The sequence below is a fragment of the Puntigrus tetrazona genome, chromosome 20, assembly GCF_018831695.1.
Source record: "Puntigrus tetrazona isolate hp1 chromosome 20, ASM1883169v1, whole genome shotgun sequence".
Classification (NCBI taxonomy): Eukaryota; Metazoa; Chordata; class Actinopteri; order Cypriniformes; family Cyprinidae; genus Puntigrus; species Puntigrus tetrazona.
Window position 1 is genome coordinate 19,297,889 of NC_056718.1, and position 13,891 is coordinate 19,311,779.

General features: G+C 36.4%; 1 protein-coding gene across 1 annotated transcript; it reads right to left on the reverse strand.

Annotated features, from left to right (window-relative positions):
* Positions 1 to 345: 345 nt before the first annotated feature.
* On the reverse strand, positions 346 to 5,924 carry angel2 (angel homolog 2 (Drosophila)). The gene is given in 8 exon segments (XM_043219807.1): positions 346 to 908; positions 1,836 to 2,037; positions 2,322 to 2,431; positions 2,503 to 2,955; positions 3,403 to 3,472; positions 3,601 to 3,824; positions 3,911 to 4,395; positions 5,770 to 5,924. Coding segments are annotated over 8 exon segments (1,779 nt in total). The 5' UTR covers positions 5,841 to 5,924; the 3' UTR covers positions 346 to 744.
* Positions 5,925 to 13,891: the final 7,967 nt, after the last annotated feature.

A 13,891-nucleotide genomic window follows, 5' to 3' on the forward strand; every position in this document is an offset into this window, starting at 1 on the left:
TTAAATTAAAATTAAATTAAAAACCTAAACATAAACAAATAAAATAATGTTTTAAAAAACAAACAAAAGAAACATTTTAAATAAATTTTAAATAAAAGAAAGATAAAATTGAATTTAAAATATTTTAAGAAAATCATTATAATGGTATAACACCATTTTAATACTTTTAGTAAGAGGCACATATTTGACATTTTTCACATGTAATAAATATTTTAACAAAATTATATTGTTAGCATAACTATTTTGAAAAAAAAAAAAAGACGACATGGATTACCAAATTCCTGCTTTGGGCATATTGTTTGGCAAAATAAGGAGCAAAACCATAAAATACTACACAAATATGAGTTTGAAGATAAAAAACATTTATTTTTTTTCACCTTCTTATAATCTTTAAAATGATCCAAGTCTTAAATAATTGCCTCTTAAAACCTTGAAAAAAAATTGCATCTTTAAATGACTCAAAGCTGCCTTATTTTTTAATAAAACATCCCAATAAAACAATTTATTGATTACAGTGTGTGTGTTACCTTCCTGTAATGCACTGGGTAAATCAGTTATCAAGAACTTCCAAATTCCACTTTTGCTGCAAGTTTGTTATCCACTGTTTTAAGGTAATCAAGAGTCATTTTTGTTGGTGTAAAACAAATATGCAAACTTTTTTACCCAAGTTTGTTAGAAAAATGATCCTTCTCTGCCTACAAACATATTAAAGGCTTTATGATACTCCTAAACACTTTTGTTCCATCATCCATCAACTCGAGGGTGCAGACGGAAACATGTCAAAAGCGGCAGGTGGTCAGAGGAGTTGTGCTGGTTGGGAAGACCGTTAACCTTCTGGAGTTCATCTTCCCCCACCAGGGATAACCTGCCCAGCAGCTGCAGACCCTTGTCTGGTGGCACACTGCATTCTGGGTAAACGAGGAGAGAGAGAAAAAAAAAAAGAAGAGTGCCATGGTAACCAGCAGCAGCAGAAATTTTGCTGTTGAATGTACTGCACTGCAGCAAACTGCAGCATCACAGGTCACATGATTACAGGAGCAGTGATGTAACATGTACATTGATAGTCCAGTGGCATCAGCTTCTTCATTGAGGAAACTTAAAGGAATAGTTCACCGAAAAATAATATTCTAAAAAAAATGTATCACTTTCAGACTATCCAAGATGTAGATACATTTGTTTTGCTTTAAACCGATTTGGAGAGATTTACATTACGTCACTTGCTCATCGGTGGATCCTCTGCAGCGGATGGGTGCCGTCAGAATGAGAGTCCAAAAAAAAAAATCCCTAAAGTCCAAATCACTCCAGTCTACTCCAGTAAAAGTTGCTTGTTTATAATAAACAAATCTGTCATTTGTTTGTCCCCTACCCTAAAATTGCTTTTTCTGTTGAAAAGTTGTCTGTCTGAATCAAGAGAGACATATGCACAAAGAAGAAGAGAGGACTGGAGAGACCGTTTACAAACAGACACAGTGAAAAAAAAATAAAAATCTATGCTGTTGGTTTTTTCCCTGAAAGGGACTTTTTCACTGAAGTAAGCCTTAAAGTTAAAATGCAGTTAAAATACAAAAAAAGATTTTCCCATTACCAGATGCGATTAGGACTGGAGTCTTGTGGATTATTGTTTATTTTATCAGATGTTTTGGACTCTCATTCTGGCGGCACCCATTCACTGGAGAGGATCGATTTAATCGATCGATTATCGAGCAAGTGATGTAATTCTACAATAATTCTATATGTATTGTGAATTTATGTGGTGACACAATAGCTATTTCCTAATTGAAATTAAATGTCACATTACAACAACTATTTCAGAAAGAGAATAATAACAGTCGAACCTGTTTGAGCCATCGTATCCCCCAGAGCTGCAGAGTAGAAGATGTAATCGACGGTTATGGCCGTCCGTGAGTGGCACGTGGTGATCTCAGGGTGACCGCTCTCTTTCAGGTAGTGGGAGTATGCAGAGGTCAGCTTCAAACAGTGCGCAATGCTGGGTTTGGTAACACTACAAACAGATCACATGAGAATTTAAAGATCCTGCTGAGAAATGACCCTTCACAGGATTAAACAGGACACTTCACTTTGAGCTGTCTAATCTCTTCACCTTAAATTTGCTGAACAGCGCTGACTGTCAAGTTAGCTAGGTTTTAAAACATAAATGGCTGAGAAAGAATCAGATATAGAGGCGGAAATAGGAAAATAGGAATAACATTACTGTTTTTGATCAAATAAATGCAGCTTGGGCAGAAAAAAAGACTGAAGTTTCTAAATGTTCTTGGCAATGATTATCTATTTACATTATATGAAAAATAAAGTTAAGAGACTGAAATGTGACCTGCTGTTTGGCTTTCGTACTGGCACTGCTGAGAGATGCCCAGGCTTCTGGGCCAAATTGGCACAGTCAGAATTATTTCTAAAAGATGTGCCCCTCTGGGTTCTCTTCCTGTCCATTACTGATCACAGCTGCAAAATCAACAAGTTATACAAAATAAGTCCAAAAAACATCAGAATGAGGAAATGCTGAAGGATTCTCTACCTTTCCAATAGGTAAATCATCATATTCCAGTCTGCTGTCCCTAATGAAGCGATATAAGGGAGACCAGGGAACAGAGTTAAAATCTCCACAGAGCAGCACGGGACATTTGCTGCTGTCAGGTAACTGGGCCACCCGGCTTATCTCTGCCAGCAGCATAGCCAGCTGGGCCAGTTTAATGTCCCCACGTCTAGGGTTGTACAGTAAATGTGTGTTGGCCACACAGATGTTGGTGAGGGAGCTATGGGAGTCAACGGGCCGGAGCAGCACAATCAGGCCCACGTTATCACGGTCCAGTAGAGGGATGCCACGTCGGAAATACTCCACAGGGTGACAGGAGACCAAAGAGAAGCGCTCGCGTTTGAAGACCACCGCGCATCCGTCAGGCTTCAGTCCCGTCCTCCGTTTGTACTCACAATGGTAGCCTGTTTTGTGAGCCAAGGATTGCAGCATTAAAAAAAGAAATATTTTATTCATCCTTTTCAAAAACACAGTACGTTTCAAAAGTCCACTTGTGAAAGTGCTTTTATATTGAAACATTTCTTTTTTTAAATTAATCTTTACTTCTGTTCAGCAGAAATGCATTGAATTAATGGCAGTTGAGCGACGCTCTTTTACATTGTTAATTAAAATATTTTAAATACAATGCTTGCTATTTGAATGTTCTCTTCATTAAATAACCTCATTTGCAACAGTTTAACATTGCTAAAATAGGAAATAAGATAAATTACACTTTTAGGTATATTGAATACTGAAAATATTTTAAACTGATCAAAATTTCACAATATATATATTTTTAATCCAATAAAAAAGTCAGACTAAAGTCCTCGACAAAACTAAACATACATAGAGACATCAAGGAAGCAAAGTACCTAAAGATTCTAGCGAGGGTTTAATTTGTTGCTTATAGTGGTCCTCTTGCACCTCCTGCAGGCACATTATCTAAAGAGAAAAAGTTATTGCAAATATTTAAGGAAATCACAGACTCCTGCCCACTGAACATAACAGGTAAATAACATAAACATAATACATTGTTTTGCGATTCGTTCACAAGTGGTTCATTCACTTACATCAGCACTGTGCTTTTCAAGCTCTTTGATGATGTTAGAATACCTATGGTGCCAATCCAGAGCTGGAGGATGACAGTGTCTATAAAGGTATGTGTTATCGCAGAGCAGATCTTGTGAGAGGATATTGTAGGACATCACAGAAAAGTCAAATGGCCTTTTAATTCCATTCACAGATGGTGCAGCATTACAGAGGCGAGAAAGATCCTCCCAGTGCCTCTTCAATTCTGTGAACGCAAAAGACAGTGGATTTGACATTTTATGGACAACTACATAACAATACATTAATATATTTTGTGCCCAAATCATTCACCTGGTTGGGCTAGAGTCTTATTTGGGCTTGACAGAAATTTTCCAGGAGGAACCGGAGTGCCGGTTACATTGCGTAGCCATTCTGGACTTCCTTTTAGACTCCTGCTGCCCTTTGGAGGTGATCGCTCGGTCGAGCGTTGAGATCTATCCCCTGTTTGCCTCCCGTCTGCGCTCTTCCTTCTTTTCTGTGGTGGCTCATTATTAGAGCGGTCCATTAGACCTGCAGAAAGCTGAAGGTCTCTTCTGGGTTGAGTATGTGGCAGTATTCCAGTTTTCGTCCAGGAGCTCCAGCTGTACGGATTTGGAGGTCTCGGGGGCCTACTGGAGGGGTGTCTGACAGTGCTGAAGGAGGACGAGGGATGCTGCAGGTGGGATGGAGGCGTCAACCATAAACGACCAGGCTGATACCAGTGTCTCCAGTGGCAGTAAACAGTCTGAGCTGGCGGAAAGCCCACTGTGCTCAGGTAACGGCCAAACATGGGATGACTGCAAGAGAAAAAAATTAATTACACCACAGAGCAAAATCTTTGAAATATTCACCAGCATTCAGAAAACACTAATTGTAGTTAGCTGAGATATTGTACTATTATTGGAAAATCTGTTAATAAACTCTTTAATTCTTAAATCGCAGTGTTTATAAATATATTTATGCAACTATTTTCCCCATATAGTAGCATTATTTAAATAGATACCGAGCATGAAATTAGTAATTTCTATAGTTACTTTATTAAATATGAAAATACATATACATGATTCAGTTATCAAATACATTACAATGTTTCAATAAATACAGTACAATCCTCAAAAAAACTCTATAACTGTGTTTTATGATGATATTATTATAATATTATAATGTTATTTAGATTTTAATACAATTGGCAACACAAGCAAATCTCACAATTCAAATATGATCTTACTTTGGAGACGCTCCTGGTCTGACATAGTTAACATTCGTGTGTCGACGCATATAGTGTCCTAATATTAAAAAACCTTTGTAAAAACGCTTCTGCTATTAGCTGTTTTTGTTGCATGCTAGCAAAACAGACTCAGGCGGCGCTTTAATATGACGTCACTCGGCATGTCCGAATCCGTTTCGTGAACAAATCGCTCTTGTGAGTCGGATCTTTTCCATTGAGTCGACACCCGTTTGGCGTGCAAGATAAAGGTTTGCGCGAAAAGTGAGTTCAATAACGATTAGCAGATTTTTTTTTTTATTGTAAGACATTTTAACATGCATATCAAAAAGCTGGTATTTACATGTATGCATTTGGCAGACTACTTGGGATGGAAAAAATATAGTTTTAATTGCTTTAAATACATTTTGTGGTATTTATGTTAAGTAAAAGACAGTCTGTAGATTTTTAACACGAATGCTAATATTTTCTAATGACTCGTTTGATTAAGAATTGAATGAACAAACCGAACAAAAAAGACCGTAATAAATAGCAAAATACGGATGCATTTGAACGTTTTAAAGTGTTGAACATTTTGTAGCTATGTCAAAGACCACTACGTGATGTAAAATAACTACTGAAAAGTTTTGGCTTGGTTCATTGACAGGAACTGATCGAAAGAGTCGATTCGCGAAAAAGAGTCAGACTCGTCGGACTAGGCATGACTGAAAGCATGATGTAACAAAACGCTACAACGGTCCTGCAAAACAAGCAAATTTGTTAGTCGCTGCAAATGTTTTGAGCATATCGATGCTAACGCTGAACAAGTAACCGCCGTTTTATAAGTGTATAAGTCTTGGTATATAGAGTATTCTTTAGGTTTTGAAACGTATAGGCTATTCGGCCGCGTTTCACAGACCGGTGTATTTTGCCGATAAAATCATGCTGCATTTAGAGTATTTCTCACCCGAGAATCCGTGATAAATACAAAGCGGTACTTTCGATCCAGATATTAAATGATTGTTGTCGATGTCCCATTGAAATGCTCAGATAGTTGGCGCATGTCTGTCTTCTCTGTCTGTGGATGGTGGATAGTTCGTGCTCTGTTACTGTGACATAATTTTGGACGATACACTGATTTTGGTCACGCACGATTAGCCTTTTCCAGTAATTTTTTTTTTAGTAATTTGTGCAACTAATTCGTAATGCAAACAGTATATGTCTAATTAAATATTTTATAATATCAAGAAAAAAACCTTAATTATTACAGGGACAAATTTAATTGTTATGAATTGTGAACGCATGTTGTAACCACTAGAGGTCGCTCTTGTATTGTGGATTTAATCTACACGGTAGACACGGGGCCTTTTCGCACGTGAATTTTTCATTTAAAATATTTTTAATTTGGATCTTGAGTCATCTAGTCTGGTTTGTGCCTTGTCGCCATGAGCAGTGGAGTTTCAAGATTTAATTCTACGTTTGTAAACCCTACTTATTTGCATATGTATATGGTAAACAGGCTTGATATTGTAATAATAATAATAATTTAAATAGCTGGAAATATTGCCATGGAGATTCTCTGGTTGCTCCATAAATGTCCTGAAACATAAAATACAATTTTTATTTTGTTACTCCAGTTATTAAGACTTAAGTGCTGGAAAATTGTTGCAGTTCTACAAAGTATTAATATTAAATTAAGTGCAGTTGTTTTATTTTAAGCATCTCACTGTATTGTTTTAGAGTCACAGAACATCTCTGGAGCAGATCTTCAGAACCCGAGATTATGAAATCAGTGCTATTTGTGCCCGTCTTAAATTTTGATGCGAACCATAATCCTAAGTATACAGCCACAGGCTTGGAGAAAATAACGCGGACACCTGGGAAACGTCAATATTTATTAAAGTCCATAAAAGCATCTGTCAGTAGGAATCAGCATCTCGCTCTTCTCTACAAAACTGTGAATAGCAGTTCGATGATATTCAAGCAACTTCATTTTGGTGCTCTAACTGTCCAGGTTTTAAGATCGTGACCCCATATTTTTCTCATTTTAGCATCGGTGTGCGTGATAAAAGTTTCAGCTGCAGCTCTTTTTGGCTTTGTGGAGTTCCCTGTGTTCGTGGAAACGGGGCTTCGGGATAAATATTGAGGTTTGCTTTCACTTTTCTGTGGTAAAATTGTGTTGTTTTACCGCAGTCCTCCTTAGTGTTTGATCACTTTTAGTTTCCGCCCCCTATTTTTCATTCTCCTTAATTTGTACGTGCGATCATAATCATCGTTGTTGTTAAATCACCAGCAAATTACATGAACTTATACTACTATATGATACAAGGTAGAGCATATAGACAACAAAAAGATTATTATACCTCTTTTTTTGGTGCCACAAATCTAACTTTTTGGTCATTTTTGATAAGCCGGCTTGATCAAGGTTCTCTGGCCATCTGTCCGGCAACGTGACCCCCCCCCTCCACCGACGCGGCCCATTAGCTCACATTGCTGTGACTTTGCTGCATAAATACCAGTTTTAGAGGACGGTTCTGTGAAATCGTTAGTTGGGGAGGCAGCCGAACCGATAAGTAAATAAACAAATAAATACACTGAAATGTCTTCATTTACTAAATATAAATTGGCAGGATGGTGGGTGAAATTTGGCGTAGAAAGCGCATTGATCAGGTTGACACAGCAAGGGACATTAGAAGAGGAGGTGGCGTGCCGTAATTGGAGGTAACACCGAGAGAAAGACTATAATTAGGAGACAGTGAACTGCATCGTTTTGTTGAAACGAGCTGGGGTTTGAGGCGTCTTGGAAAGGATTCATTATTTTTAGTTCTGCTTTCAAATTTCCGCGCAGGCCCCTTCGGAAAACGGCCATGCAAAAACGCAGGGATGAAACACGAAGCGCTTCTTTCATAACACTTGTCGGCCTCAGCAGTTCTGAGGTTCACCTTGGTCCTTTCCGACCCACGCAGACATCAAATATTAACATCCGCAGATAACCGCGAGGCTGGCTAGGTTAAAGAAGTGTCACGGTAAATGGGTCAAAGTAGACGGAGGTCTTGCATTAATTTAGTCTGATGTGTGAAATGCATTTTCAAGTCTTTCCTTCCCTAAGGACAGCGTGAGGAAAGGGTCACTGGGAAATGACACGCTAGGAAAACAAACGGAGAGGCTGCCGTTTAGCATGCATCTGAATTTATTGCAATATTTAAAAAAAAAAAAAGCGAGCAAAGGCCATTCCCATCTCATTAGCCTATTTTTAAAATATAATTACCACAGCAAAGACATGCAAAATCTATTGACACAAATTGCATGATTAACAACCAGTGCGTTTAATAGCTGTTTTATTGCTCATCGACTTCTTCAATTTTTTTATTATTATTATTACAATAGAAAATGGACTTGGCTCATTTTATGCCATAGGGTTATAGCGTTATTATGATGAAATTAATTTAAGAAAGAATCGTGTATGTGTGTATAATAATAGATATATATATATATATATATAAATACTATTTTGGCATTACTTAATCTCTGTTTGATGTGTGTTACGTTTTTTTAAGGATCCCGGAGGTTTATTACAAGTCAATCTGAGCAGTAACGTTTGAATATAAATGTACTAATATACATATATAATTATTATGATATTATTGTAAACATATTTAAACTGTAGAGGTGGCAGGCGTAGAAGTAGATTAGTAGTTTAGCGAGCAAAGGCCATTCCCATCTCACTCTTTAGGCAGAATCAGTGGATCTCATATCATCTAGGACTAGGTATAAGGTGTTGTTGCATGCAAAATCTCGAAATGAAACAAATAAATAAATTAATAATAAAAAGCTACGGAGATTTTAAATATCTATTTCCTTATAAGGTGCAATGCCTCAAACAAGAAAAGGTTTACCTTACACTGCTGTAGAGTGTAGACAGGTGAACACCGGTGGCTCAGATCTATTGATTTAATAGTAATCGAGCATGACTCTCATGTTCGGCTGGTTGGAAATCGAGCCCCTGTTTAATCAGCGCTGTTTTATATCGCCTCTCCAAAAGGACTGATCTTCAATCATGTTCACGGTTTTACGTATGTAAATATTATTATTATTGCAATAGAAAATGGATTTTTGGCTCATTTTTTTGATGCCATAGGACTGCATTTTGAAAATGATAGATATCATTTATTTATTTATGAAAAATACACTAAATGTAAATATGCACTACTATTTGAAGGTTTTGGTCAGAAATTCAGAATTCTATTTATTTATTGTTATTTTTTTATCAGTGAAATGTATTCAAAAAATATAAAACTTTTAGTTTACATATACATTTTATTTTATATATATATATATATATATATATATATATATATATATATATATATATATATATATATATATATATATGTGTGTATATGTGTATATATATATATGTGTGTGTATATATATATATGTGTGTATATGTGTATATATATATATGTGTGTGTATATGTATATATGTATATATGTGTATATGTGTATATATATGTATATGTGTATATATATATATGTATATATGTGTATATGTGTGTGTGTGTTTGTGTGTATATATATGTCTGTATATATGTATATATTAGTATTTTATAAGAAGTAAATCCCACTCAAACAGGCAAATCTTCAATTTGTAATTTTTGCTTCAAACTGTATTTTTAAGGTCTATTTAGCTTCTAAGTAAATCTGTAAGTTATTGTTCTCCCTTTATATAAAAAGGTCTGAATATTGTAGGAAAAATCAAACAAGAATATAAGAAACATCCCTGGGGACCGGGTTTCCTAGCGCTACACCGAGGCGCTGCTGATGTAAATGTAAGATTGTAACCATCAGGATCTGCACAGGTTAGACTTTATTTTGTTTTTGTTATTTTACAGAATGTCGGTGACCATTGTCCTCTATCGTCAAAATCTAATTTGATGTCCTGCAAAAGAAATTCACACAGTTTTGGAACAGCATGAGGGTAAGCGGTTAATTACAGATTTAATTTTGAGTGAACTATCCCTTTAACACACTGGATAAACGTGTTGTCTAATTAACAGCTCGTTCTTCATATCTATTATGAAGAGAGATTAGTTTGAAGGATGCTGGCAGACCTGTTACAGGAACTTTCTAGGTTAGGAAACAACCTAGATCTGAGGCGCTTTTGTGTTGGCTCTGGAAACGCACTAGGAAGCAGAACCGTCCGTGTTACAGGTTCAAAAAAAAGTGTGATTACCCTTCCTTTCCGCTAGCAGCCGGTGTAAAAAAAAGATAGTCTCACTCCAGAGGGCTGTTCTATTGTATTCGCTGTATAAAATGTTAATGAACTGAGTGATACCGGAGACCCTCTTGGTTTGTTTGAGGCGGTGGAAGTTGTATTGGGCTCTCTGACAGCCGTGGTGTGTTCACCCGTTGTCTCAATTTCCAGTTGATTAATGTACCAAGACGTGGGAATGCATCCTTCCCTGTAGGGAGGGAAAACGCATGCCAATTTGAAGTGTAATTTCATGCACTTCTACTGAGGCATTCAAATGTGTAAAAAAAGACATTTTTAGCCTTGTATTCCTTGCGGGATCAAGCTGCGGGGTAAATGGGTTTGCATGATCTGATGGCTGGATGGTGCTAGGCTTTTATGAAGGTGTTTTACTGGCATCTGTAAGACTAGAGTGATCCGTATCCAAATTTCAGGAACAATGCATACTCTCAGCGTGTATTTTTTTTTTGCGCTGTATCAGACGGGCATCTTGTTCGCTGAAATTTTCATTTTGAGCTACGTGAATGCACTCCTGATAAAATGCAATTCAAGACAGATGCTTTGCAGATGGAACAAGCAATAATGAGAGATGCATTTAAAAGGTTTTAATTTCCTTTTCCCTTTTTTATCACGTCCCCAATTCCGACAGGCTCGAATCTAACAGGCAATCTGCCACCATGATACCCAAAAGTGTTTTGTGGTCTTATTCCTGAGCTACAGCATAAAAACCAATACATTTACGTTTGTAATCCCCTTTTCTGCCACGGAATTAAAAAAAGGTAACTGACTTTTTTTCTCAGAAATATGTTACAAATATATAATTTATTATATTACATTTTAATACTCACGCAATGTTTTTTTTTTGCCACAGAATAAAAAAAATAATAATAAGGGTAATTGTTTTTGTTTAGTTTTTTTTATTTCACAATTTTATGTATCTAAATTTTGACTTTTTCTTCAGAATTGTAAGACCTAAACTCAGAATATCTAAAGAGTTTATTTGCAAAACTCATGTTTTCTTTATTACGTTATCATATTTTGTTATTTAGCTATATTTAATCAAAATAACCCAACTGCAGTTTGATTATTAATTGGACATTGCACATTGAAAAAAACATGATCTTTGAGATCTGTTTTTGCAAATAAACTCTTCATGTGGAAATTCAGAACTATGAGCCTAAAAATCGTAAGTGCCAGCTATAAATGCAGTTTTTAGAGGAAAAAGTACATATTGTGAGATACAATATCAGAATATTTTTTGCTTATCCCAAAATGAAGCTTCCATAAATTTAGTTTGACTACATATCAGTCAATATATCTTGCCACAAACTCAAAAATGTTAAATCTGTGAGTGCATTTGAGATGCGAGTAGAAAAGTAAAACGCATGAAAGCACAATGAAGTTGCCAAACTTGAGTAAGGCCGAAGTCGGAAGTTCATTTTGTGACTAAGCTTCTCACATTTAGCATCCCGCTGTTATGCTAGCCCTGACTACACTGTGTGTCAGAGATGTGAGAGGAGGATATCAACACATCCGCTACAATCCAGTCTCTGCATAATTTACAGCTCTGAGAACTTAAAATAGAGCCGAGTGCAATTGCAAGACGTGCTCCTGCATAACATTTGTCATACATCCTAAAGAGACTGTGGATATAATGCATAAATGAAATAGAACATTTAATTAAACACAGGCTAGATCGTAGTTCTTGCGTTTGCAGCCATTACTTGGCGTAAGATTTTAAACTGATTGTTTTTGAGCTTTGGATAAAGCTGTCTGCTAAATAAATAAATGCGATGGCACTGATCAAAAAGCTTCAAATGATTACCGGATTGATAGTTTTATCCAAAGTAAAGATTTGATAATGACATTTTGCCAATGCCACCACGGACCACGATTAAATCAGCTGGACTTTCTTCATATTCAGAGCAAGTCAAGTAGCCCCGATTGACAAACGGCCTCGCACGACATCGTAATGCATCTTGATAATTGTGCATTTGCTTTGTATCTCGGTTTACTCGGGGTCGATAAGCAATATGCTTACAGATGGATGTATTCATTTTAGGGACAGTGACGGATGAGAGCAGGGGAGAGAATCAATCTCTCTTTCCTTTCAGGTATTGATCACTTGTTCAAGAGAGTTCCGTGTATCGGGACATGTATTAGAGGCCAGGATGTGAGGAAGTGTAAAGATGTTTAAATCAGCGTCGTTAAACGTGTGTGACAATGGGGTTTTATTCACCCTGTGTGGCTTCAGCAGAAAATACATTTAAGCACAGATAATAGAGTTGATAATGTATACAAAAGCACATAATGTGTGTGAATTCACTTATTTCGACTATAAAGTGTGCTAGCTATAGAGTCTTTATTACGACAAGTTAAATATGGAATTATAGAGTGTCAAAAAAAAAAAAAACATTACCTTATCGAAGCACATGTACCAGTCAAACCCAAATGCATTCAGACAGACTCATGAAAACGTGTATAAACAGTATGCCAAATACAAATAAAAACCCAGTGGTATTTATGCTTGATTTATTTATTTTTTTTAATGTATGTGGTGTAAAAAGGTTGCATTAGCATTAAAGAAAAACACTTAAGCAAAATGTAGTCAGGTTAAAGTGTCTGAATAATGTTTGGTCCCAAATTGTTTTTCCGTTTATATGGTGTCCACTTTATAAAGATATTTTTTTGGGTATGAAATGTCACCGTTTACTTTACATTGCTGTCCTTACTTATATAAATGCACTATAGTGTCCTATACCTGTTAGTATGTGTGTGTGTATATATATATATATCTAGTGTCTGAATAATTTTTGGTTTCACTGTATCTATATCTTTTAACATTTACTAAATATATTTAGCTTTATAATAACAACTAATTCATGAAACACTCTTTTTAGATGGCAATTTACAGGTTTATTAGCATATGATGAACTGTTATACTTAAAAAATAGTGTTTTCAGGGGCATTACAAATACATTTTTACTCTTTCAATACTCATAGTCACAATTCTAGCTTGTTTTTCTAGTAGATAGAAAGTTATTGTCTTTTTAATTTTTAAAATGATTATCTCGCTTGGTGCTTGCTACTGTCTTCACGTCATGGTATTCTGGTATGTACTTGGTTCCTCATGTTGCAAGTTTTGGGCTGTTTTACTCTGCTTTCATCATCTGCCAAGTTAAATAAAAATGTAATGGCGCACCTCATAATGCCGCATAATTTACATGAACATTAGTATAAATAATACAGTTACATGCCAACTTGGGTGATTTGTTTAAATCCCTACACCGTGAGAATGAGCAATAGTAACCTCGATGCTTGCCACAGCCACATTTCAGGCCTGCTTTATTAAGCTCTGCATTAAATAAACAAGATGTTCCAGCATCTAGTATAGTTGAGCGAGGAAGTGGAATCTGCCTCCCTTGTATTCCCCCATTAGTGGTCTCGGAGCATTTCTGAGCACTCCATTCAGCTCGGAGAGTTTGCACCTCAAGTAGAAGCCCACAGGATTGCCAGCGTGTAGCGGTGGTTTCAGTCGGTGCACCGTAATCATCTTCACAGCCTGTTGTTATCTCCACAAAACAAAATCCAACCTGCTGTCAAATTACTCACCATTGAACAGCTGCTCCTGAGAGCCACAATGGCATTACAACCAGGCGTGTTGCCAGGCTCTGACCCAAATCACAGATTTTAAAGAGAGCCTGCACGCTTTGGTTTTCTTTTAAACACACTCTAATAGAACTATTTTGTTTTATTTTATTGATGTAGATGGACTTGTAATTAATGCACGGTCGCGAGAATACTACAAGGGCGTTTGATTGGTTGTCTCACAGCACCA